The 25,862-nt window shown below is 54.0% G+C and overlaps 1 protein-coding gene across 6 annotated transcripts in view; it reads right to left on the bottom strand.

Annotated features, from left to right (window-relative positions):
- Positions 1–6,721: 6,721 nt before the first annotated feature.
- KLHL26 (kelch like family member 26) overlaps positions 6,722–25,862 on the bottom strand; it is a 28,877-nt gene continuing 9,736 nt past the window's right edge. For 2 of the 6 annotated variants that reach the window (XM_036311734.1, XM_036311736.1), the window contains exons 2-3: positions 12,535–12,717; positions 8,381–10,466 (exon numbers count right to left, since the gene is read on the bottom strand). In XM_036311734.1, the coding sequence (XP_036167627.1) occupies positions 8,885–10,466; positions 12,535–12,717 (1,765 nt within the window). In that variant the 3' untranslated portion in view covers positions 8,381–8,884. Of the gene's footprint in view, positions 7,486–8,380; positions 10,567–12,534; positions 12,718–25,862 lie in introns of those variants that run through there. The other 4 variants (XM_036311732.1, XM_036311733.1, XR_004968048.1 and 1 more) reach the window with 3 other exon arrangements.

Genomic DNA, 25,862 nt, shown 5'->3' with positions numbered 1-25,862 from the left:
GCTGGTTACCCTGATCACTTCCATATGTCTGCACTAAGCTGGTTTCCGGGCACAGAAAGAGAAAAGATTTGGTGGGGGAGAGGAGGGGTTATGAGGTCACAAAACTGGGCAATGGCCCCAGGGCAGAAGTGAGGTACCAGTGCTCACCCTGCTCATCCCCATTCACCCCTCACCCCAGCAGTAACAAAATCCATCTTAAACCCTGCTGATGAGTCAGAGGAAGCCGTGAGCCTACTCATTGCACAATGGCCAGAACCTGACCCAAGCCTTCCTCCGGCTCCATTGACCCTTAGTACTGAGGAGGGCAAAGTGGAGGCATCTGGTGACCCAGAAAGAACCCAGACCTGATGTTTTCACTTTCTTAGTTCATCAAAGAAAGCTGCTGCCACCCAGTGTGGCCGAGGTAGGGCTTTTCAGAGCACCCTGTGGTCTCTGTAACTGGGGTGGATCTCATGGTCCCCATCACACTCGGGGAAAATATCCACCCTCCTCCCAGTGACCCACGAGGTTCATGCCCCCCTCCCTGGTCCCTCACTGCAACTACGCTGGCTTCCTTACTTTTCTACCTCCACATCTTTGTACATACTACTGCTTTTTCCCAGACTGCCCCCCCTCCCAGATCCTTTCATAGCTGGCACCTTCTCATCTTTCAGGCCTCTCCTCTGAGACACCCTCCTTGAGGGCCCCCCCTGTGTGTTTCCCATGACCAGGAAACATCCCGCTCTCTAAAGGCGGCTGTATCCAGGCTCCTGTCTGCTAGCCTGTAGACGGAGCTGAGATCAAAAGCTGAAAGTATATCCACCCTCCCAAACACCACCGGGCTAGAGTTCCCTGTGTGATGCAGAAAGGACACAGACACACCCAGTTCCCTGCTTTTAAGACGTGTTCTCTGTCCCTCGAAGGCTCTGAGTACTTTAGGTCTCATATACGTGTCTGTTCATTCTGTTTTCCTGGGTCCCCAGAGCTAACACAGGACGAGGCACAGTGGGGTAATTAGCAAGTGTTTGTTAAATGAATCCTTTTCTGCTGGGAAACTCCTATTCATCCCTCCTCCAGAAAGACTGTCCTGACCCCTAAGGAGAGCTGTGCTCCTCACTCTAGGCTCACCCAGTCCTAGGTCCTTCTCCAGCCAGTTCTGACCGAAGGGGCTGGGAGTGTCCAACTGTTAGTTTAGCTTTAGTTACAGAGCACAGCCAAGTGTAAGCTAAGAGCTGGGTCCTCATAAGCCACTTCCTGCTGCTCCCAGGATGTATTTTTCTCTCATCTGCTCCGTAGATCTGCCTGGCTCCACTTGTTCCTCGCCAGTTTCCCCAGCACCATCTCCCACCCTTCCCTTTCTAATGTCCTCACTTTCGCCTTGCTGCATCCTGCCTCAGGGCCTTTGCTCAGGCTGTCTTCCTGTCTAGAATGCCCTGTGCCCTGCATCCAGGCCATAATACCCTTCAACATAAAGTCTCTAAATGAAAGTTACATGAAAACCTACGCTGAGCACTTCTGCATGGCCCAGCCCTTGCTGATTCTCCAGCTGTGTAACAACAGGAAAGTGACTTCACGTCTCAGTGTCTTGCTGTCCACCCATGTTAAATGTGAACAGTGGCAATCATCCTAGAAGGTTCTTGGGAGATTAAATAGATAATGAAACCAAAGCACTTAGCCAGTGGTTCTCAACCTTCCTGATGCCGCGACCCTTTAATACAGTTCCTCATGTTGTGGTGACCCCCAATTTCATTGTTACAAATTGAACATAATTAAAGCATAGTGATTAATCACAAAAACAATATATAATTATATATGTGTTTTCCGATGGTCTTAGGCAACCCCTGTGAAAGGGTCGTTCGACCCCCAAAGGGGTCGCGACCCACAGGTGAGGACCGCTGGCTTAGTGCCTGCTTCCTCACCAACACCTAATAATTGTTCGGGGAAGCACCCCCTATCTGGAGATGTGAGTTTTCATGCCTTGCTTTTCTGCACTGCCTTATATGGAATCTTAGTCAATCTAGGGTACCCACATTGCATGGAGGGGAATTTGGGCCATGGGAGTGGGGAGGCAAAGAGGAAAGCCATCCAGGGCCTCTCTTTGACTTCCAAACGAGACCTGACCTTCGTCAGACAGAGTTTTGAAAGATAAAGCCAGAGCCAGGTTTAATTATGATGTGAAAGGAAGAACTAGGCAATAGAAGCCATAAATGCCAGACACAGCGCTCACTCCTTACAATTGAAGAGGTTAGATGAGGACGAAGGTCCCTGTCCCCCTCCCCCGGGGGTGTGGGTGAGACAGGGCAGGATTGCCAAGGAGAGTAGCAAGAGGCTGGAGCTGACGGAGGCAGGAACCTAGGGGCAGGGCAAGCAGTCCAGTTCCTCCCCTGCAACCATCAAGCAGAAGGACAGGCAGTGACAACACAAGGCGGATACTTGGCTGAGCTGCAGCTGAGGACACAGCACCCCTCCCGCTATCCCAAAACCCAGACACCTATAGTCCCAACCTACGTGACAAAAGATAATTCCTGACCTTCAGGGGGCACTGGCTTTTCTTTTGGTGCCCCAGTGGGTGTTTCTTTCTGGAAGCCCAGCATCTGAATCCCCATCCAAGCCTAGGGAGTCCCCACCATGGGAAGTCAGCCCCCCACTGACAACAGAAGCCCCAGAGTCAACAGTTCGATGGATCAAACTGTGGGCCTCAGTTCCCCATGTGCTCCTGTGTCCCGCCCTGTGCCACACCATTCTGCATCCTTCCTTTGTAAGAAGGAGGGTATTTCCCAGTCCTGCTCTGGGGCTTGGCCATGTCATTTACTTTGGCTAAAGACATATGGGCAGAAGCATCAGCATACAAGTTCCGAATCTGGACCTTAGGAGGCCTCACGTGACTCCGCTTGTCCTCTGGCACCATTTTGGGAGAACTTTACGTGAGCTGGCTGCTGGTCTGAAGATGAAGACAGGTAGGGCTAAGCACCCCCTCACCCTACCCCACCCTGCTACTCCACAGCCTTGCACCAGGAAGCAGAGCTGCCCAATTGAGAGCAGCATAGAACAGGCATCCCAGTTGAGTCACAGATACACGAAAACCACCCATTTATTTTTTTTCTTTATTTATTTTGTTAGCCCTCACCCAAAGATATTTTTTCCATTGATTTTTAGAAAGTGGGAGGGAAGGATTGAGGGAGGGAGGGAGAAGAGGAGGGAAGGGCAGGGGAGGGGAGGGGAGGGGGGAGAGAGGAGAGAAGAGAAACATTGATGTGAGACACATGGATTGGTTGCCTCCTGCACGTGCCCTGACCAGATCTGGGGATCGAACCCAAAACCCAGGTACATGCCCTTGACTGGAAATCGAACCCAGAACTCTTTGGTGCACAGGCCAACGCTCTAACTACTTAGCAACATGGCTAAGGCCCAGCCATTTATTTTTGCATGCCACTGAGACTTGGGTTGTTTGTTACATGTTGTCAGCAGCTGACTAGCACACTCACAAACTCACTTTCCTGGGGATCCAGGCAGCCTGGTTGGCACAGGACACGGACTAGGCCAGTGGTCGGCAAACTGCGGCTCGGCAAACTGCGGCTCGTGAGCCACATGTGGCTCTTTGGCCCCTTGAGTGTGGCTTTTCCACAAAATACCGACTTCTGCGCATGGGCCACGAAGTTTCCATCGCACTGTACGTGCGCGCCCGCACGTGGTATTTTATGGAAGAGCCACACTCAAGGGACCAAAGAGCCGCATGTGGCTCGCGAGCCGCAGTTTGCCGACCACGGGACTAGGCCAATAGGATGTTTCCACTCAGGAAAAAGTGATGCAAAGAAACAGCATCAAGGCAGGAGTATCCAGTTTCCAGGGACAGCTATGGCCGAGGGCCAAGGGCAGATGACTGCCAGTTGAGACATCTGGATTCTGTGGTGGTGGCAGAAGTGTCCTCACCAGTCAGTCCCCTGACCTGATTTCAGCTGATCACCTCAGCTGCCTTGCCACCTTGATTCTTCCTGTTTTCTGAGCCTGATTTTCCAGTCTTCCTGCCACTTCTGTAAGCAACCCAACAGCCCTCCAAAGCACATCTTTGCCATTGAAATCGGCCAGTTTCTGTTGTTTGCAAATAAAATCCCTGACTTACATAAGACTGGGAAATCCCAGCATCTGTTACCTTTACATTATAATTTTGTTAAGTGTTTGGGTTGCAAATAACAGAACAGCTGGCCACTAGTATCTTAGGATACTAAGACTCTTAAGCAGTACAGACATTGTGATTCTCAGAAAAAGGAGTCTGGAGATCAGAGGTCCCAGGGTAGGACTGGTGGCCTCATGATTTCAGGGCTCTGGGAGGCAGCCTCTCTGTGCTTCTCTTAACTTGCTCCTCATGGCCACAAGAGGGCTGCAGAAACTCCTGCATACGGTCCTCATAGGAAGCATGAAGGGACTGAAGGGGGCAATAGGGCCTTTTCCATGACCAGAAACCCCCACCTCAGACCTTCCCTTAAAGCTTGGCCAGAGCTGGGAAATTTGCCCAGGCTGAAAACAACCCCTGCAAAAGGCATTACCAAAAAAAAAAAAAAAAAAAAAAAGCTGAGCCAAATCCTAAATTAACCCCCACCCAAGGCTGGGCACACTGTAGCTGGCGCCAAATCAAGGCTCTATGGGTGAGGAGGGAGAAATGGCTGCCAGAATAGCAACAGTAGGGTCAGCCACAAGAATTAAGCTGGGGTCTTTTCTTAAAAAAAAAATTTTTTTTATTGATTTTAGAGAAAAACATCAATGTGAGAAACATTAATAAGTTGCCTCCCGCCCGCACTCTGACCAGGGGTAGAACCCGCAATCTGGGCATGTGCCCAGAGTTAAGCTGAGGTCTTATTGTGTGGGGAGCATGGTCTCGTGGACCATCTGCCCTTGGGGCCCACGGATAGCGCCCACAGACACTAGAGTGCATGAGGCTCTGCTCCCACCTCCCCACCCAGAACTTCTCATTTGTGTAACAAACATTCCTGGCTGTGCCTCCTGGGACACACGGCCAGGTGCCCCTAATAAAACCCGTGCACGGAGACTCCACCATGAGAAGGGAAATCTCTGGGGCCGTGAGAACAGAGGAGCTGTAGCTACATTCCAGGACACAAAGCCAGGGGCAGATTTCCAAACTGGCCAGGTCTGGGGCAGATTCCCACCTCACACGACTCCCCGGAGGCCCCTTTGGCCCTTGCTGGCTGAAAGGCCCCAGAAGTCACACTTGGCCTCCCTCTCACGGGCCTGCATCCCACTGTCCCTGGAGACAGCGTTTTCCCACAACCCCAGCCCAGGTGCAGAGGGAGGCTCCAGGAGCCCGAGGTGGGGAAGCAGGCCATCTGGAAGGAGACGGGCTTTCCCCAAGCTCGGTCCTCATGCACAGTGGATGCTGCCCTGGGTGAAAGGTGAAGAGAAGTGATAAGGTGATAGGCTGCAGACTCCTTCAGGGAGCCACACAGAAAGGGCCAGGCTGGCCCAGAGGCATGTGCACAAGCTATTTGTTCAACTGTGTATGAGCAAGCACATGTGTGCAGGTATGCCTGAGTAAGCATGTGTGCGTGCGTGTGTGTGTGTGTGTGTGTGTGTGCAAGCCTCTGTATATGGGTACACATGTTCTGCCTTTCTCCAAAGGACACAAACATTCACAAAGTTTCAAGCCAGTTTCTGCTAAATTAAAAACAGCTTTTTCGTGTTTAAAGTTTACAATACGAAAAATAATTTTCCTTTCTTCCGGGGGGGTGGTGAATGGAGAAGGAGGGGTAGAGAGCCCCCGAGAACATTCCACGAACCAGCCCAGACGGTTACGCACAATCGACTGGTTAGATACGGCAGCACCCCCTCCACCCTGCACCGGCACCCCTGCCAGCTCATTGGGGACAAGATGTTCTGAGGTGTGAGCTGATCTGGGGAACTTGTAGCTGGCAAAGGCTTCTCACTGCCCCCTGAAGGGGCCGTGCCGCTAGCAGAAAAGGGTTCTTTTGGGGGAGCTCAGGTTAGGGAGGTGAGAAGAGGCCAAAATGTTCTGGTAAGTCCCCAAGGACCCTGCTTTCCTTTCAATGCCCCTGAAAGCATGGGCTCCTTCCTGGTTCCCAACCAAGTTCCTATTTCAGCACTGCCTCCCAACCCAGCCTCACCCTGGGGGCCCCATGGCTGCTGGACGGGAGCACCAGGCCTGTGGTGTGTATTGAGGGTGACCTGGAAGCCTCCCCTCTCAGAAGGCTGGACGTGAACAAGCAGGCAGTCTCTACCAAAGTACAGCCTCATTCACAGTGAGGCTGCCACAAAACCAAGGGCTGTGGCAGCCTGTGGAGCTCTTGGCCCCTACGGGAGCATAATGACTTCATGCTTCCTTTAAGCCTGCCCTTTCTCCTCTGCAATGCAGCCTCTGGGAGAGGGCTCCACAGCCGCCCGATCTTGCACCCCAGAACCGAGCAGATGGAGACAGAACCTGTTAGGGCTGAATGCTGGTTGGTGGCAGGGGGCCAGACCACCAGGCACATAGAACAGCCTGGAGAGTTGCCAGAGGCCACGAAGTTTGCCCTCTGTCTTCCCAGCATCCAGTAGAAGAACCGGCCCCACTTCCTGCTGCCCTCACTCACATCCCTGAGCTAAAGACTGGACCTTTTCCAGCTCTTCTGCAAGGATGGGAAAGGGTGAGGTGGGAGAGGGGGCCCCAAATGCACAGAGGACTGGAGGAATCTGTGACCTATCAGGCTCCACAAACTCGGCACGGGGCCTGCTCCATCTTTTCACCATAACATTTTTATTAAATACAAGGAAAATATTAGGAGACGACGTCTGCTAAGGTATGAGGTTAATTCTTTACACAGCGAGTGGGTCACAGAAACATGACATCAATCGTCTGTTAGCAGCAGAAGAGACACTTTAAGTTGCCCCAAGGGTATAAATCCCATTTATAAGGCAGCGGTGCTGGCCTCTTTAAAAAAAAGCAAAATGGAACAACAATAAAAAGATTTAGAGACCAAAACAAATGTGGCTGGAGATGCCATGAAGCCCTTGAAGAGAGAGGCTCCTGCCTACTGACTCCCCAGCTGGCAGCCTTGGGCCAGGTGGCACTTCACCCTGAGCACAGGACAAAGAGGGAGTGCAGGGCTGGAGAGTAGATGAAATCAAAGTCCCGAATAGACCCGGGGAGTGCAGATGCACTGGGATTCTAAAGCAGCATCCTCCTTCATCCGTGGGACAGGGACATATCAGCCCAGTTCTCCTCAGGGCCCCCAGGTGGCCCAGTGCCCAGTGGAGGCCCCACATCCATGAGGACCATCTCTGGAAGCAGCTGTGGTCTCTCCTCCTGAAATCGAATGAGCAAACACCCTGAGGTGCTCAGACCAAGGACGGGAACAGGAACAAACGCTGAACCTTCTGTGCGGCCCTCTCCCATTCAGTAGCTTGGGCTTATTGGGGAGACAGAACTGTCCTCTGGTCATCAATCCAAGTTGGGTGCTTCTGAGCCCCTCCAGCTCCAGAGAAGTGGGGTACAGTTATCTATAATAATAAACAGGTAATATGCAAATCGACCGAATGACCAACAGCAGAACGACAGTCTGGGCGACCTTCTGGATGACTACGCTATGACATGCACTGGCGCCAGGCCAGCCAAGGGGGGTGCAATGCGATTGGTGGGTGGGGGCCCCCTGCCATCACCCCATGATCACCCCGCAGAAGGAGGCCCAGGCCACCAGCTGGCGGGGCAATTGATGGGGGGAGGGGGGAGCCTCCACAATCACCCCAAAGAGGGAGGCCCAGGCTACCAGGCCAGCCAGCCGGTGGCCAAAGACGGAGTCCCAGGTGGGTGGGTGGGGCCTTCCTCTGCACAGCCATCAATCACAGAGCCCCATGATCGATCGCCCCAAAAAGGGAGGCCCAGGCCAGCCAAGTGATCGCATCCCACGCCTGTCGCCCACAGAGGGAGGCAACTGGTAATGGGAGGTGTGGGGGGGCAGTGCTACACAGATGGCAAGTAGTGGCAGTGGCAGAGGCGGGGCCAGCTGCTGGCAGCCGGGTAAGGAAAGCCCCAATAGGCCCTGATAGCCAGCCAGGCCTAGGGACTCTACCAGAGGGGTCCCTGATTGCGAGAGGGCACAGGCTGGGCTGAGGGACACCCCACTTCATGCACTGGGTCTCTAGTTTAAAAATACATGTGTGTGCCTTGGCCAGAATTGCTCAGTGGTTAGAGCATCAGCCCATGCACCAAAAGGTTGTCGGTTCAGTTCCCAGTTAAGGGCACATACCTGCATTGCAGGTTCCATCCCTAGCCCTGGTTGGGGTGCATGCAGGAGACAACCAAATGTGTCTCTCTCACATTGATGTTTCTCCCTCTCTCTCTTATCTCTCTCTCTCTCTCCCTCTCTTCTTCTCCCTCCCGCCCTCCCTCCCTTCCACTCTCTCTAAAAATCAATGGAAAAAATATCCTTGGGTGAGGATTAACAAAGACAAGCAAACAAAATACACATGCGCAAGAAACTGGGGGTGGGGAGAGTGGCATATTATGAATTTGGATTGACACTAATGAGCCTGCATATGAACATCTGAGACTGCTGGACTGAGGGATGGGAGAAGTGGGGCACAATAATACCCCAAAGAGACCCCCTATTCCAACCCATGAGTGAGGACCCTGTGCAGATGAGGAAACTACCTCAGGCTCAAGTTTTCTGCCACAACACATCGGCCTCCTCACTGGCAGGCTCCCTGGGCAGGCAGAGAGCCAAGATCTGCTTTGGGAAGGAAGGACCCTAGGAAGGAGGCTTATCAACACAACGGGACTATACAGCCAGGCCACGGGGAGGGGGCCCAAGGTTCTCTATAGGACACGTGCTCACCAAACCCCTGGCAAGAACAGCATGCAGCCAGGTCATGGGTGTGTGGGTGGGGGGCATCCCGGGAGCTACCTCCTGCTTCCGGCCCGGGGCAGCAGGACTGGGGCACAGGCAATGCCTGCAAAAGACTCAGGGAAGTGCAAGTCGCGTTCCCATTCATCTGTCTCGGTGTTGTATACCTGCACAATGCCCGTCACATTGTTGAGGCGCCAGTTATAGCCCCCAACAACATAAATTTTTCTGTCCAGCAGGCAGCAGCCGGCCTCTGACTGGCCGGCCCTCATGGGGCTCACGCTGGTCCACTGGTCTGTTTCTGGTACATAGTACTCTACAGCTAGCACGTCAAAGCAGCGGTCCATATGGTCCATGCGGCCACCCAGGGCGTAAATGCGGCCGCCAGCACCCACCATGGCATGCAACACACGGGGTTCGCTCATGGGTGCCTTGAACTCCCACTGGTCGACTGCTGGGTCATAGCAGTGCAGTGCCTTCTTGTCCTCCACGGAGATGCCATAGCCACCTGAAATGTAAAGGCGACCCCCGGCTGAGGCACCCGCGTGGCCCCAGGTGCGGCGCTTCAACGAGCAGGCATAGCCCCACTCGTTGCGCCGCGGGCAGTATCTTTCAACGGAGGCCAGGCTGCCGGCCCGGTTGCGGCCGCCCGTGGCATAGACCATGCCGCACAGCACGTTCAGCTGGAACTGGATGCGGCTCTCCTGCATGGCCTGCAAGCGCAGCCAGCGGTTCAGGTGAGGGTCGTAGCGGTAGCAGGCATCCACTGCACCCTCACCACTGCGATATTGCAGGTGCTGGCCCCCGGCCACATACACGAAGTTGTCCAGCACAGCCACGCATGTGTGGCTGCAGCCCACCTCCATCTCTGTGAGCTCGCGGAAGTGACAGGCTCCTGGCTCAGGCAGGTGGTATACTTTGCTACTGACAGCATGGTCACTGTCAGTATAGGGGGTGCCACCAAAGGCCACCAGCGAGGGCACATCGGAGCGCACAATCGTGCGCGGGGACTGCATCTCGTGCTGCCGAAAAGGCAGCACCTGGTAGTTGAAGGCCTCTAGCAGGTACTGGCGGCAGAGCACGTCCTCCACCATCAGGTCCAGCGTCTGCACACTATCCACCAAGTCAGACGAGTGCATGAGTGGGAAACGGATATGGCAGAGCACATGGCTGGCGCGTGGCCGCCGGGCAGGGTCATGCTGCAGCCAGCGGACAGCAGCTCGGAACAGGTCGATCTCGGCACAGCTCTGTAGGCGGTTGCTCTGCAGGAAGAAGACGAGGCGCTCCAGTGGCAGCTGCAGGAAATCATCTTCCGCAGCGATCTGCAGGAAATGCCGGAAGGTGAAGGCATCCACCGACTCTTTGAGTGAGGCCAGGCTGAAGGTGGTGGCCATGTGACCGATGTGCAGGCAGGTCTCCACGCTCATGGCAGCCTTGAGGAACTCCTCACACAGCTCCACCACTGGCAGCATCTGTAGGAACACAGCTGCGCCCAGCACATCCTGCACACAGTCCAGGTCCAGCGTCACCTCGGCACTGTAGGCAAAGTCAATGATGTGCCGCAGGCCACGCGCTGACAAGCCCTTCAGTTCAATGATGTCCTGACTGGCCTCCCTCATGCCGCCTGTGAACATGGCCCTGAGGGTCAGAAACACAGCATGTGGGTTCAGGGCACCAATAGACATCGTGGCCACTGGGATGGCCTGGTCCTGAGACACTGCCAGCAGGGCTTTGCCCACTAGGGTAAAGCAGGCCAGGTATGCATTAAAAACATGCAAAAAATAAAAGGTTTTTCAATCCACCCCAAGCCATGCATCTTCCTCCCAACAGCACTCTCGGCCTCTTCCGTGGGGCCCTGCCCAACCTCACCCAGATGTATGCTGCACTGGGGAAGGCTGGTTCTGAGGCCAGGGGCCAACTCCCTCCCTCCCTCTCCCCCCACCCGGCTCATGGCATGGCGATGTGGCTGTGCAGGAGGAGGCCAAACCTTAGCTTTGGCTCTGGGGAAAAGTCTCCAACCCCATATCAGTGCCCAGCCATGAAGACCAGTTCCTCAGTGAGCTCAGGAAATATAACGGGGACTCCAAGGGAATACACATCATGGTTCAGAGTCCAGTACCTCCCCAGCACACTCACCTGAACAGGTGGCTCCACCTTCCCCTGCCTGAGTCTCAGCTGCTATCACACAGGGATGGGGAGGGAATAAGGGTCCCAGATTGGAGTGCCTATTGGGGGCCCCCACTGGGGTCACTGATATGTCCAGAGAAAGGCCCAGGTAGTTAGGAGAGCCCCTAAAAATGACCCATAGGAGTCTCAGCCTGCTGTAAGACACCCCCCGCCCCTCGTGAATGGCCCCAAGTCTGTCAGCTGGGCTGTCCTGCTCTGGGGTACAGGACCTGGGACACAAGACCTGGGTCTCAACGCCCCCCCCCCGGCTCCCCCTCCCCACAGCCTTTGGGAGGGGCCCCTCCAGGAAGAGGGCTAAGAATCCCAGTGCCTGCTAGAAGTTCATGGCAGGTTCTAAAAGATGATGCAAAAGAGGCTCCTCTCAGAGGGTGAGCTGGCCTTTCATCATAATTGTGACTGCCATCAACATACATCGTAAACATCATAACGGGTGACTGACGGAAGGGAACTTCCGTTGGCCATTTGCCTAATAAATACTTGTCACCCAGTCACTACGCTAGTATGGGCCAGGCGTAGGCCCCAGAGTAGGAACAGCTGAGCTTAATGCTGCCTTGGGACCATCAACGAACAACTGCCCAGCACTCCACAAAGCAGTGCCATATCGCTTCCAGGAGCAGCGCTCTGCCAGCCCCAGGGCCCTACCCCTTCTTGTCCCCGAGAGTCCCATCGGCCTGTCGAAGGCAGAAACAGTCATTGCGACGGGAGGGAGCTTTGCCTTTTAAGGCCTTGCCGCTGCAGTGCCAGCGCAAAGGAGCCTTTAAAGGGCATTTCTGGCTGGGGCGGCCCGCCCGTCCCCAAATCCAGAATAAAAATAGAAGCGGCGCCCCAGATGGCTTGGTTTCTCCAGCTCCCCAGAAGGGCCTCATTGAGCCCGCAGGGCGGGCAGTCGGGGGCACACTGGGCTGGACACCTAGCCTCGGAGAGTGTGCAGCCTGTGGTGCGCACCTGGGCTGGGACTCTTGTGACACGGTCGCAGGAGCGCCTCAGCCACCACTGGCAAAGCAGAGTCAGAGACTCACCCCCGGGATGACACTCTTAGGAAAGGGTCTTCAGAGCAGACAGACCCAGACACTCAGCAAGGTCTCGCCTGTCACATGGGGATTGCAACAGAGCCTGGCAAACTCGGGGGCCACCGCCTGGGAGTCCCCCCTGTCCTTCTGCCTGAGTACAGGTATCGCAAGGGCAGGGACGTGTGCCAGTCCCTGCTGGATTCTGAGGCCAGCTCACACAGGTGTCAAAAACACAGCAGAAACCTGGCCAAGCCCTGCCTCCCCTCAGAAGAGAAACGGCTGATTGGGTGCCAACAGGCCACTCTGTCCCCCAGGTATGTTCTACTGGCCTGTGTAATATCCCTAAAAAGTCTGAGTAAGTTGCAAACCTGGGAAAAGTGGTAGGTTTACTGATTGTTGGGCCAACACCAGCCACCTTCCCTCAATGCCATCCCCCCCTAGCTAGAGTTGAACTTGCCCCTCTCAGAAGAATCTGCACTCTCCAGCCCATCCCCCAGGCCTGTGCTCACCTGAAGTAGTCGCTGCAGGCAGCCAGGACCACCTTGTGCGCATGGAAGGTCTCTCTGTTGACTGTGAGCACAACATCCAGGAGCTGGCCCTGTGAGCGAAGTGTGGCCAGGCCCTGCAGGAGGCTGGTGCTATGGCAGGGTGCAGAGAAGGTGCACTTGAGAGCTCCATTCTTATCAGCCATGCTATGGGAGAACAGGGCGGAGTGTCAGGCTCAGAGGCTTCAGGGCCTCAGCCCGGGAATCCTGGAGAGCTCGCCCAGGTTCTGAAGCTGCCCCAGGCTCTGAAGCTGCCCCAGGCATGGGAAAAATCACCAGGATCCGCCCCAGAGAAGTAGAAACAAGATCTGGGTCCTGACTGCCACCTGCCCACTGAGCCTTGGCAGTAGAGTAGAAACCTGGCCAAGCCCTGCCACCCCTCAGGGCAGAAACTGCCATTTGCTGGCGATGATACCAGCAGGGTTTCAGACAGAACCTGAGGAAACCACATGTCCCTCTTTTAAAAATATATTATTTTTTATTGATTTCAGAGAGGAAGAGATAGAAACATCAATGATGAGAGAGAATCATTGATCAGCTGCCTCCAGCACGCCCCTACTGGGGATTGAGCCTGCAATCCAGGCATGTGCCCTGATGGGGAATAGAATCATGACCTCTTGGTTCATAGGTCGACACTCAACCACTGAGCCACACTGGCCAGGCACATGCCCTTTTCTTTCTTTTTTTAATTGAAGTCAGATTCACATAACATACAGTTCACCATTTAACATGTACAATTCAGTGGCATTTAGTATATTTACAATATTGTGCAACTACCACCTCTACCTAGTTCTAGAACATTTCCATCTTCCCAGGGAGAAACCCCATCCCCATTAGCAGTCACTCCCTATCTCACCCTTCATTCATCCCCCTTCCCCATCCCCTGTGAACCACTAATCCACTTTCTGGATTAGTTTGCCTGTTCTGGACATTTCATATAAATTGAACCAGACAACAAGTAGTCTTTTGTGGCTTTTGTGTCTGGTTTCTTCCACTCGGTATCATATTTCAAGGTTCACCTACATTGTAGCGCGTATCAGTGCTTCACTCCTTTTTATGTCCAAGTACTATTCCACTGTGAGAATGTATGAATGCACAATTTCTTTATCCCTTCAACTATCTATGGACATCTGGGTTACTTCCAACCTCTCCTTTTAAAAGCTCTATTCCATTATTTTTTATTCTAAACGTGTCTCCTGAATGCTGCACTGAGTGATCACTGACCCCTAAGCCCCAGCAAGCTGCCCCCATGGTACACTTATCGCTCCTCTACAGAGGGTGAGATTAAGATGCTGGGTGCTGGCACAGAGCCCATTGTGAGCAGGGATGAGGAACTTGACCTGCAACTTCTCAGGAGTGCTAGGCCCTGAGAACACGGGTGCCTCAGGCCAGCCTCTCACCGCGGGGAGGGAGGTGCCACCTCCAGAAGGGCCTGGCCTTCAAAGCCCAGCCACTTTGACACCTGCCCAGCATACCTGTGTGCCCAGCACTATGGGGAAGGGCAGCCACATGACCGCAATGTCACCTTGGCCATTTTCAGAAGAATTTGGCTGCGGGCTACACTCTTTGGCTGCCCAGTCAAGGGGAAAGGTCATCAGTCCCATCTTCTAAGGACAGAAGCAGGCAGAGAAGCTTATCCATCGCCCAGAGCTGTGAGAGGACACAGCAGAATCTGAACCTGTTCGGGGAAGCAGCAGGCACACGGGATCTTCCTGTCACCTCCTGGCCAATGTGGGATAAACAGAGCAAATTGTGGGGAAGCCACAAAACCGAGAATATCTGCTGTAAGAAGATGGATTTACCTATGAAGGCAGCTGCTGGGGGGATGGGGACAAGAGGTTCCTGCACCTCCAAATGAGGATTCAGAAGGCAAAGATCATTTTAGAATTTTTTTTTTTAATTTAAAAAAGGAAAGTGGTGGAAATAACCCAAATGCCCATCAACGAATGAGTAGGTAAATAAAATGTGGTATGTGCACACAATTGAACATTAGGAAGGAATGAAGCTGATTCACGCTACGTTGACAAAGATGAAAAATATGATGCTCAGTGAAAGAAGCCAGTCACAAAAGGCCACATGTTGAATGATCACATTTATATGAAATGTCCAAAACAGGCAAATTCATAATGACAGAAACCAGATTAGGGTTTGTCCCGGGATGGGAAGGGGAAATGGGGAATGACTGCTAATGGGGATAGAGTTTCTTCGGGGAGATAACGTATTCTGGAACTAGATGGAGGTGATGGTTGCACAACATTGTAAATATACTAAATGCCACTGAATCGTTCACTTTAAAATGATGGTTTTTATATTCTGTGAATTTGACCTCAAAAACAAACAACAGCCCTGGCTGGTTTGGCTCGGTGGACAGAGCGTCGGTCTGTGCAGCACAGCGACCTGAGAGGTCAGGACAGCTGGTGTGACCCCTTGGAGCCCCCTCTCAGGAGCAGACTTGGACTCAACAGTTCCAAGCACCACTGTGTCACATTCATCACCAGGACCCCCTAAAGCCCAAACCCAGAGCCTAGCTCTGAGTGGAGTGTCTGGGGGTCAGGCAAGGACCCAAAGGCTGGGAGATGCAGATCAGTGAGACCCACTCCTCCAGGAAACCCGCCCAGCTGTACCACAGACCTCACCTCACCAGGCTCTGGCATCTGATGTGAGAAGCAGCGGGAGGATTCTGATCCCTACCCTGCCATCACCAGCTGTGTGACTCAGACACACTCCCTGGTCTCCAGGTCTTTCTTTCTTGACTGTCAAATGGGGCAGGCAGGAGCACAGATGTCACAGGGCTGTGGTGAGGCTCCCATCACCTCCTGGGAAGTGATGGACCACAGACCACCTACTTCTCCCAGCTTCCCTTTGGGCTAGGGAGGTGGCAAGGCCCAGTGGGGGACTGTATCCTGCCACCTGTGAGCCACTGAACATGGTCATGCACTTGGGAACTTAAAGCCTGGAACCACTCACAGAGCACTGGCACATAGTAGGTGCCCATTGAGCCAGGCTGGCCTCTCTGTGGACACCTGCCTCACAGATTCTGTACATTGTGCTAGTTTGGTTTCAGATGGTCTTTCTTCTTGGAGACTTTGGGGCAGGGAAGAACTTCTTATGTTTCCCCTAAGCCCAAGGACAGATATGCATGTTCACATTTTCACAAGAAGATATCACACCAAGAGCAACTTTATTGTGGAACTGCTCTGTCCCTGAACATATATGGTCCTCCGTATATAAAGAGCCCCAAGAAATCAATACAAAACTGGCAACCTCACAGAAAAATACACAAATGATGTGGGCTGATGGTTTATCAGTGGTTCTCAACCTGTGGGTAGCGACCCCTTTGGCGGTCAAACGACCCTTTCACAGGGGTCGCCTAAGACCATCCTGCATATCAGATACTTACATTACGATTCATAACAGTAGCAACATTACAGTTAAAAAGTAGCAACATGAGGAACTATATTTAAAGGGCCAGAAGGTTGAGAACCACTGGTTTATAGGAAAGAAAGCACAGCTGGCTGGAAAGATCTGAGAGTAGGCCTCTTCCAAATAGGGAAAGTGTGCTCACCAAGGGACTGGCTCAGGTGGACAGAGTCACCAGGTTCTCTCACAGCAGACACTCATGCCTGTTCCCAGGGGGAGTGTGAGGCGGGACAACCTCCAAGAAGGCAGTTCGGCAGAACCACATATCCTCATACTAGCAAGTCTACTTCTGGGATTTATCTGAGGTGTGCTCACATGTGCAAGAGATGAGTGAGAATATTCCCCACATAGCATTTCTGGGGGCTGAAGATGGGAAATGAGCTAAATGTCCTTCAAGGAGGTACAAAGAATTATGGTGCCTTCTGATAGGGTCTGCCCTTCAGCTGAGCATAGAGGCAGTTAAAACGTTCATATATGGGAGTTAGGATACCAGGTTGGAACTCCAACCCAGCCCACTGGGCTGCTGCCTACAGGGTGTGGGCCGAGCTACAGCCAGAGTGAGAAACAGCCACTGCGTACACATCCTCCTCGTGCTGGGCAAGGCTCCCAGCACCCCACAGGCTGTTTCCTTCCTCCCATCTCAAAAATGGGACAACTGTCCCTAAAGCCCCTGCACTACCCCTCACACATCTCACAGCCTCTGGGGAGCTCAGGGAGGGAGGGAGGAAGCCAGCAGAGGCCAAAGTACCAGACTGGACAGAGGCAGACATGGCTGGGCAGAGGTGGGCAGGAGGAGGAGGGAGTGCTGAGGCCTGGGACCAATGACTAAAGCAAGGACCCATTACTCAGGCCAGCCAGACAGGGGGTGGCCGCTGTGGCGGGACTACAGGCCTCCTCCAGGAAGGCTGCCGCCGCCTTCCTGGGCCAGTCGGAGTCTTTAGACAGCCACCCGAGCATGGTCACTAGCACTGAGTCATCGGAGCCAGTGCGTCAGCAGCTGGTCAGAGTGTCTCTGGAGGCTGCTCACTGCTGTCCTGGATGACTCTCTGCCCGGATCTGGACTCTGAGGGGCTGCACATGCCCCACAGACTTGGCCTGGGCTTGAGATTGTCCTGACCCCTGTGCTGGCGCCTCCCCTTCCTCCAGCACTGTCATTGGGAACCTCTGGCCGGGCCCAGGCCTGTGCTAGACATGGGAACATGGCCTCTGCTTCCCTTGGGGCTTCCCTGCACAGGGGCTGATGGCCCATGGGACTGGGTGGAGTAGATGCCCCCAGAGGGACCACCACATGTCAGGATACCCATCATCCCTCAGGGAACCCCGGCCACTGAGCCTATTGCCCACGTTGTCACCAGTTCCCTACTGGTGCCCCCTACATGGGCTCCTTCTCCCGTCCTTCATGGGGTCACCCCATGAATATACTACAGGCTGCCTCAGGTTCTGCTATGAGGAGACCCAGCCCAAGGCAGGACGGTCTGATGGGGAGTGGCCACAGGAACTCCAGAGCCACAGGGTGACAGGGCCCATGGTGGAGGTGGAAACGCTCCTCCTCCTGTCCTTGCCCACTGCTGGCCCTGGTCTCCACGGTCAGTTTCCCAACCCTACAGGAGATCTCCAAAGCTCCGGAACAGTTCTTTTCATTGGAATGTCAAAAAAAAAAAAGGAAAAAGCAACAACAGGAATTTCATGGAAACATTTCTTTGGGGTTTTGTAAAATCCTTTCCCACCCCCACATGGAGCCCAAAGCTCAGGCCAGAACAGAGTCTGCCGGTATTGCCCCTTTAACATACTGTTCTGACATGCAAATTCCCTCACTTCCCCTCAAAACGGAGAGCACTTCCACTTTCAAAGCCAATTTTGGTTTTATTGTCCATGTGGCTCCAAGGAGCACAGCAGCGCAGCACAGCTGGTTGGCTCGTACCCCGGCTGACGCTGTACCAGGGAGTTCAGCCACTCCACCCAAAGTCCCAGGAGCATCAGCAGGGAAGATACTGCACTTCAGGGGGCAGAGACCCAGAAAGGGGGACAGAGACCCAGAGACAGAAGGAAGAGACCCAGAGAGAGAGGAACAGAGATCCAGAGAGAGAGGGGGATTAGAAACACAGAGAGAGAGGTGGGTAGAGACACAGAGAGAGAGGGGGACAGAGACTCAGAGAAAGAGGGGGACAGAGGCTCAGAAAAAGAGGGGGACAGAGGCTCAGAGAGGGGGAATTGGACTCTAGAGCCCTGATGAAGCTCTGCCAGCCTGCTGATCCACTTCTCCTCTCTATTTCACGTATCTCCCTCCCCCACCTCCCGTCTAGCCATACTGGAAACTTCCATACTGGAAGGTTCATACTGAACCTTCAAAAGATAGGCTAGCTAAGCACCTACTGCAAGTGGTTCTTCATAGGCAACCTCGTGAATTCCCTACGAGCACAGGAGGACAGTGCAACAAGTATCCCCTTCAAGATGGGAGACCGAGGCCCAGCATGGCCCCCATACCTGCTCCCTACAATGTAGCCTACTGGCTCTGCCAAGGCCATGGCTGGGTCCTGGGACTGTAGCTCCATGGGTAAGAGGTGCAACAAAGCCAGGGTCTCACACGCACCACAGAGGCAGACAGCCCAGCCACTGTTACCATGGTTACAATATTGCACGGCTTGGAGAGCTATGCTCACAGCCCAAGGACAGTCTCCAGGATTTGGCACCTTGCTCTGGCTCACAGCCCCCACTCATGTCAGCGTCTCTCTCTTGGGACTGCTCTGCCCCCCCCCCCTCACCCTCAAGGGGCAGCAAGCCCATTCTGGGGCCATCCCTACAGATAAGGGGCAGCTCCTTCAGAGATGCTTACAGTTCTCTGGCAGGGCTTGATCTCTGGGCTTACAGGGGGTGAGGGAGCAGGGGGAGTGGAGAAAAGCTCAGAGCCAGAAGCAAATAAAGGTTTCCACAGTAGTGTCCCAGAAGGCCAGGACATCAATCCACTGAGAGAGACCCAGAGGGAACAGAGTCCCAGAAAAAGGGGGATAGAGACCCAGAGAGAAGGGGACAGAGACCCAGAGAGAGAAAAAAACCCAGCCAGGGCCCCAGATCCCAGGTCCTCCAAGCCCTGGACTCTCTCTACAGCATCAGCAGTTGTTTATTTCTCCCTCCTGGTCATCATGCTGGTTATTCTCCGATATCTTCTGTGACAACTTAAAACAGACTGCCAGCACCATACCAATCTGTACTCCCTATGGGTGGATCTGGGTGTCTAGGGAGGGTAGGTGTGCCAGGCCCCCAGGTGGAGGCAGAGCCTAGTCCACACCCTAGAACTTGCTCTGCCCCCTCTAAGAGCCAAAGGCTATGGACATGGCCAGACCCACTCCAAGCCCAGCCTGGGAGCACATCACCCACAGAACACCCCTCTCTGAGCCCTGAAAAATAGCCCCAGGCCACACATCCCCTAGTCTTCCTCATAGTATCACCATCTGGAGACTTCATCCACATGTACGGCCTTATTTCTGCCTATCTGTGCCTGCCAAGCAGTGACAGGGTGACAGAAGAGAGGGCGTGTCAGGGAGTGCCCAGAGGAAGTACTGTGGAACCTGCACATACCTAGGGCTGGCACCTCCTGAGAGCCCCACATAACACCAGGCAGGCTGAGGCTGGGGAGGGTGGTGGGGCAGACAGGTAGGTTCTGGAACCACATTCACCTTGAAAGAGCCTTCATGAATCCTCTTGAGGACTCTAGAGGTGAGAAAAGCTGCTCCCATCCTGCCCAGCCCGTGTGTCACCAGCCCCACAATGAGACCCTGCCCGAGGCCTGCCTAAGATCCCTAATGCACAGAGCCTGGCACAGAGTGGCCCTACTTAGTGCTGGTTCCACTCCAGATAGGGCCTGCCAGCTCTATCATCCTGCCCTTCTGGGACTTGATGGGACAAACTGCAAACCCCCATGTGCTCCCAGTACTCACTGGGTCACAGGGGAGTACTCTGCAGACACCATCCACCCTCCTGCCAGGAGAAGGGCATGACATCAGACCCTGTCAGCCCCCTGCCAAAACCCCCTGTTGCTCTCCATAGCCTCAAAATCATGGGCCATTGTGAGCCCAGTGTCCCTCAAACTGGGCCAAGACCTGTTCGGGCTCTGTGTCCTCACCCCAGCCTCTTACTGATGCCCCTGGGAGCCCAGGACGAGTGGGGATCTCGCTACTACCGATGGACAGGAGGACCACGTAAGCAGCACCCACCATTCCCAGACCTGCCCAACTCTGGCCACTTCTCAAGGCTAGGAAGAAGGAAAATGACACCCAAACCCAATGTCCCTTGCCAGCAGCAAGCTTTCTGCTCCCACAGTCCCCATCCCTCCCTGCCACTCCATATAGAGCTATGGGCTGGGTGGTGCAGACCTGGCTCCCAGCTTACCTCTCAGTGGGCAGTCTGGCAAAGGGAACACCACTATCATTACCATCTTACAGACAGGGCATTTAGGCACAGAGGCACAGAGATTCAGGCACAGAGAGGTCCAAGGCCACACAGCACACAAGAGGCCTGGCTGGTATCAGTCTTTCTCTGTAGCCCCAGGTGGGTGGACCCCATGATCAGAGACCGCTGTTTAGGGGTGCCGAGCCACAAAGTGGACGTGGAGCTGTACAGCAGGAAAGGCAGGACGCGGTTCCTGGGTGCCGGCCACGACAAGGGTGTAGATTAGCCCACTAATCCTCCAGCTGCTACATGGGAGATTGCCCCACTCTGGTGGGTCATGCTGGGAGAGCGCTCTGCCCCTCCCCCAGGCCTCTCAGATCCCCGACCTGGCTCTATTTGTTTTCCCAACTCATTGCTCTGTCTGGCACACCACCTGTCTGTTCCCAGCCTATCTCCCCAAGACTGAAAGAGGAGCCTCACCAGGGCAAGGTAAGATGGATTCTATCTCCTGCTGTGCTCCTGTGCCAGGCACCATGCCCAAAATGTGCTCTGAGCTCAGTCACACTTATCGACTGGATGCTGCAGGGGGTGTATGTATGTATGTATGGATGGATGTATGTATGTATGTATGTATGTATGTATGGATGGATGGATGGATAGGTGGATGGGTGAACTGGTGGATAGGCAGGTAAAATGGATGGGTGAGGTAATAGGTGGATGGCTGCTAGGGGGCAGCACTGGCTAGAGCTTGACTCCCATCTCTACTCACTACAAATCTCTGTTACACATACCTGCTCTGTTCACTCCCTCCATGCACCCTTCTGGTCCAAGTCCCGTAACTGGGTATGTTATCCTTTGGGCTCAACCAGGAAGCCCTCAGCAAAATTTTCTCTGGGACATCTGACCTCCACACTTTGCTCATGCTGGGCCCCATGTTGAAGGGCCAACTCCTTCTGCCCTCTAACCCTCCTCCTTCTGCTGCACTCCCAAGTCCCCCAGTTCTTCTAAGCCTTCTTGAAGCAGGTCGCCCATGGCCTCCCCCTCACAGTCCAGCCAGATCTCTCCACAGCCTCCCCTGCCCCCAAAGCCCAGCAGGGCCCCCCGCCCCCAATGCCATGAGTAGCAGGGGCAGACTGGTGAGCAAGTCTCAGGCCAAGGCTTTGCCTGTTCGGTTCCCACCCACTGACTCAAAGCCAATCCCAGTATCAGCCCATCCCCCCGCATTATCCCTACTTCACTGGGCTTGGAAACAAAGCCACCTGAATGAGCAAAAACCCTTCACTCTGCAAATCAGGCAAGTATGTGCATGACTGCACGGCCTCAGGACACCATTCAAAAACCCAGTGACATTCTAACACTGCCAAATTCCAGTGTCTCAGGCCCAGCCCAGCTGCCTCCCCTGGCAGGACAGGTGTTGAGGCCCTGAAAGGGATGGTTCTGCCAAGTGATATGGCATGTGCTCATGCCCAGTGGTGCCAGGCCAGACACAGGCAGACACAGCTGTGGGGATAGCTCAGCCAGGCCCTTCCAACAGCAGCACAAATTAAAGCATAAGAAGGGACCTGTCATGAACATCTTCATTTTAGGAGGTACCAACATCCCTCCCGTCTTCTGATAAGGTCCCCATTTTTCTCAGGGAACCTTCTATTCTTCACTCTCAGCCCCAGTAGTAGGGATCAGGGGACCCCCACCCCTGGGCTGAAAGAAAAGACTCATGACTCATCCTGTCCAACCAGAGCCTCCCAGGCTCCCAGCCACAATGAATGGGGTTTTGATCATCCAATCCAATCCAATCCAATCCAATCCAATCAGAGCCTTCCTTGAGACTTTTTCTAGACCCACCAGAATGGAGATTCGCCTTCCCCTGGGGATTCTGGGATGGTGGGGAGCAAGGTGGGGTCACCTTTCCCAGTCAAGAGGGAAAGCAGAGCTGAGAAATGGGAGTCAGATTCCAGGAGAATCATCTGAGGCCTGAAGAGACCTAAAACTGAATTCCTCCCTAAACTTTTTTTTTTTAATGTGAACAATGAACTTTTATTTTTCTATTGAAGGCACTGAGTTGAGTTTCTGGTGCTTATAACCAAAGAGGGCCTTCAATGTCAGAAGCCTCAGGTCCTGGCCTCCTGACCACCACATTCCAGATGAGCCTCTGGAAAAACCACTGTGGAGTTAACAATTCTCCAGCTGCCACCTCTTCCAGCACTGCACACAGGCTTCCTAGCCCGGGATTGGGAGGGGGGCGAGGAAGCCACGCTGGGCGATCTCTGGGTGAGTAGGTGGTGGCCATACTCAGCCTGAGCCCCGCCTGCCTGCAATGAGACAGCAGGCGCCCTGGTAAAGGTCAACAAGCTACCCGCGCCCCCCACTGCGAAAGTTCAGCAACTCTAAATGCTAAAATGCTGGAAGCATGCCTAAGGTCGGAGCTGCAAGGCAGTCCATGCCATCAGCCTCGACAAGGAAAACACTACCCATTGCTTCTGCAAGTGACTCACATGCAGCATAAACATTTGTGAACTCCCAACAGCCTACCTTAGAAGCAGGCGGGCCCCAATTATCCCCTTTTGAGACAGAGGAGGGAGGAGAAGAGAGAAAGCAAGAGATGGCCTCCTGGGACCACTCCCCCCAGCTGCCCCCCAGACCTCATTACAATTTTAGTTCTGGAAGTTTTCCAAATGGAAGCTGCCTTGGGGTCTTCATTGGGGCTCCCTTACATGCCTGTCACCTTATGGGCACCTTGCCACCCTCTGAACCATTCCTTGAGAGAATGCCTCACTCTTAGCTCCAGTTACAGAAGATTCTGGTTGATCACGTCTCCATTCCTGCTTCCTTTGGCAGACGGCTTCAACGCCTAACACCCCGTTGAGAGGAGAGCTCTCCGGATATTTAGCTCAGCCCACTCCCCGGTCCAGTCAGTCTTGGATCCCTGTGGAATTTTGCAGTTGTGGTGTCAGGAAACATCTTGGACCTGGACTGGGTAACCACCCTTGAGGCTTTAAAAGCCCATGGTCCACCCCTCAAGATTTCCTCCAGGCTGAGCATGTTCAATTCCAGAAGCTGCTTCACTCACAGGAAAGCGCTGAGATTCCCCAAAGGTGCTGGTTACTTCCTCCGGAATCACAATATTTTCATGTGTGGCAAGGAGGCTCATAGGAAAGATTAGCCCTGAGCTGCTTGGCGAGGGGTCTAAAATCACTCTGGATGTACCCCGAAACCTGTTCTGCAGGGGAAGAATGCTAGGGAGGATTTGTCCTCTGCATCCTGAGCAGCCCGCTCTGCAGAGACCCTGGACAGGTCAGGAAGGGGAGAAAGAAGGGACTGGAGACCCAGGGTTAACAAGTGTTAAAAGCTCATCTGCACAGCTGCTAGTGCTACCACAAAAGGAAGGGGGTCTGCTAGTAGGGACCTGGAGGGTGGCCCCCATTTCCCACTGCAGGCAGCTGGACAGGGAGAGCAGCCAGCTGTTTCCGTGTTCAACACACAGCACTAAGATCTTACACAAAGCACACCTGCCAAAAGGTACTGTTCACTGGCTTCTCTCATTTAGGTCCGATTCACTGACAACACGCCTGGGAATTTGTTTTTCTATCCAGATTCTGCCATGAAATAAAGGGGGGGGGGAGGGTGCCCCTCACCTGGTTAGGCCATGAAGGACTGTTCCAGAAGCCTCGGTCAGGCCAGCAACCCTGGCAAACCCATAGCAGACTATGTGTGGAGTATTTGCTAGATGGAATCAGAGCCTCCACGATGAAGCCCTGCCCTTGAGGAGCACACATTTTGGGGGGCACAAGTCCTAAGCACAGAGAATGTTCTGTGAACACAAAGCAGAGGCAGGCAGTGGGCTGTGGTGGATAGTGGGGGGTGTGAACAGATGGATCAGCCAGGAACCAAGGAGGCAACACTAGGGTTGTGTAAAAAGCTGAGACAGGACCTCCAGTGGGAGCTGGGCTAGTGGGCCGGGAGGGGTGCTGGCCCAAGAGGAGGGCAGGGTGATGGAAGCTAGGGGGCCTGGCGGGTGGGCTGAGGGGGTCACATGGAGAAGCTGATTTTGCTCTGAGATTGAGGAAGCCCCTGGCAGGTGTCAGATGTGGGGGGACAATGAGCAGCCTCCCACCAGTTAGAGTGGGAGACTGTGGCACAAAGCCTGCAGGAGGAGGAGGTGGCAAAAGGGGCTGGACCAGGATGCGGTGAACAGAGAGGAGAGCAAATAGGAGTGACTGTGGTGCGTACTCAAAAGGAGAGGTTCAGAGTCCATTGCGAGTGGAATCAAACTGGGGAGATCTCCTGCAGTGACAAGGGCTTTTCCTCAAGGAGGGACATTCCTGGGACCAGGACCTGTTGGCTGGAAGACCCGAGGTCCTTGAGCAAGGAGAGGCATGAGGGCTTTCTAGAACAGAGGCAGCCAGTGAGACTTGGAGGTAGGATGTCTACCTCCCAGCTCTCTATCGGATGCTGGCAGGCAGAACAGCCTCTCAGGTCCAGTGAGGGCTGTCCTCCCCTGCCCACCCACCTACTCACAAATCCTCCCCCAGCATGTACTCCTGGATCCTGAGAGCAGATGACCCCTGTCTGGCTGCCACCACTGGTCAGCACATTGCACAAGTCCAACCTCAAATCTTCCCCAAACCTATGCCCTCTCCACAGTCCCAACTTTGGTCCAGGCCCCCTCCTCTCCTGCCAAAGGGGTCCTTCCAAAACACAAATCTGACCTGTGTGTCCCCTCACCCATATCCTGCACCTCCAGTCTCCCGCCTCGTCCCTCCCACCCACTCCAGCTCCTCTCTGACTCCAGACCCGTGAAATGCCTGTCTCCTCCACCTTCAGAACTTGCACACACCCCTTGCCAGCACCCAGAATTATCCACCTCACCCGACCCCCTTCGCCTGAGCTGATGACACTAAACATCAGATGACACAAACCTCGATCTTGAGGAGGCGCTCAGAACCTTTCCAAGAAGGCAGGAGCCTCCAACTTGGCCTCGGGATCATTCATGGCAACCATAGGGCAATGACTGCAACACTGTTTCACTCACTCCTTGCTGGCACGTAGGAGCCCCAAGGGCAGGACCCACCCGTTCCCCTCCCTCCTTTCATAGCAAGCCCAGCACCAAACACAGTGGCAGGCACACAAGAGGCATGTGACAACCACCAGAAGAAGAGCAAGATGTCATGAGTTCATCCACATGTTGACTGTTTTTATCTGGGCCCTTCCCCTTCTCCCTCTCCCTCTTCTCCCACTTCAGTTCTCCTTCTCCAGGGTCATCAGTCCCAAGTCTGAAACATGCCCTAAGACCAAAGGGAGGGAGTGCAGAGAAAGCCCCACTTTTAAAGTGTCTGGTGGGGGCGGGGGGGAGGGAGGGAGAATGCAGGCACAAAACCTATACCCTGGCCTCGCTGAATGCTCCCCTGCGGATAGGTAATCAAAAATAATGCTGTTAAAGAAAGTGAATGATACACCGGGTGGGCTCCCTGGAGATGGCACAATGATAG

This window comes from Myotis myotis, unplaced genomic scaffold (assembly GCF_014108235.1).
Source record: "Myotis myotis isolate mMyoMyo1 unplaced genomic scaffold, mMyoMyo1.p scaffold_m19_p_6, whole genome shotgun sequence".
NCBI classification, from domain to species: Eukaryota; Metazoa; Chordata; class Mammalia; order Chiroptera; family Vespertilionidae; genus Myotis; species Myotis myotis.
This window is presented reverse-complemented; position numbering and strand designations above follow the sequence as displayed.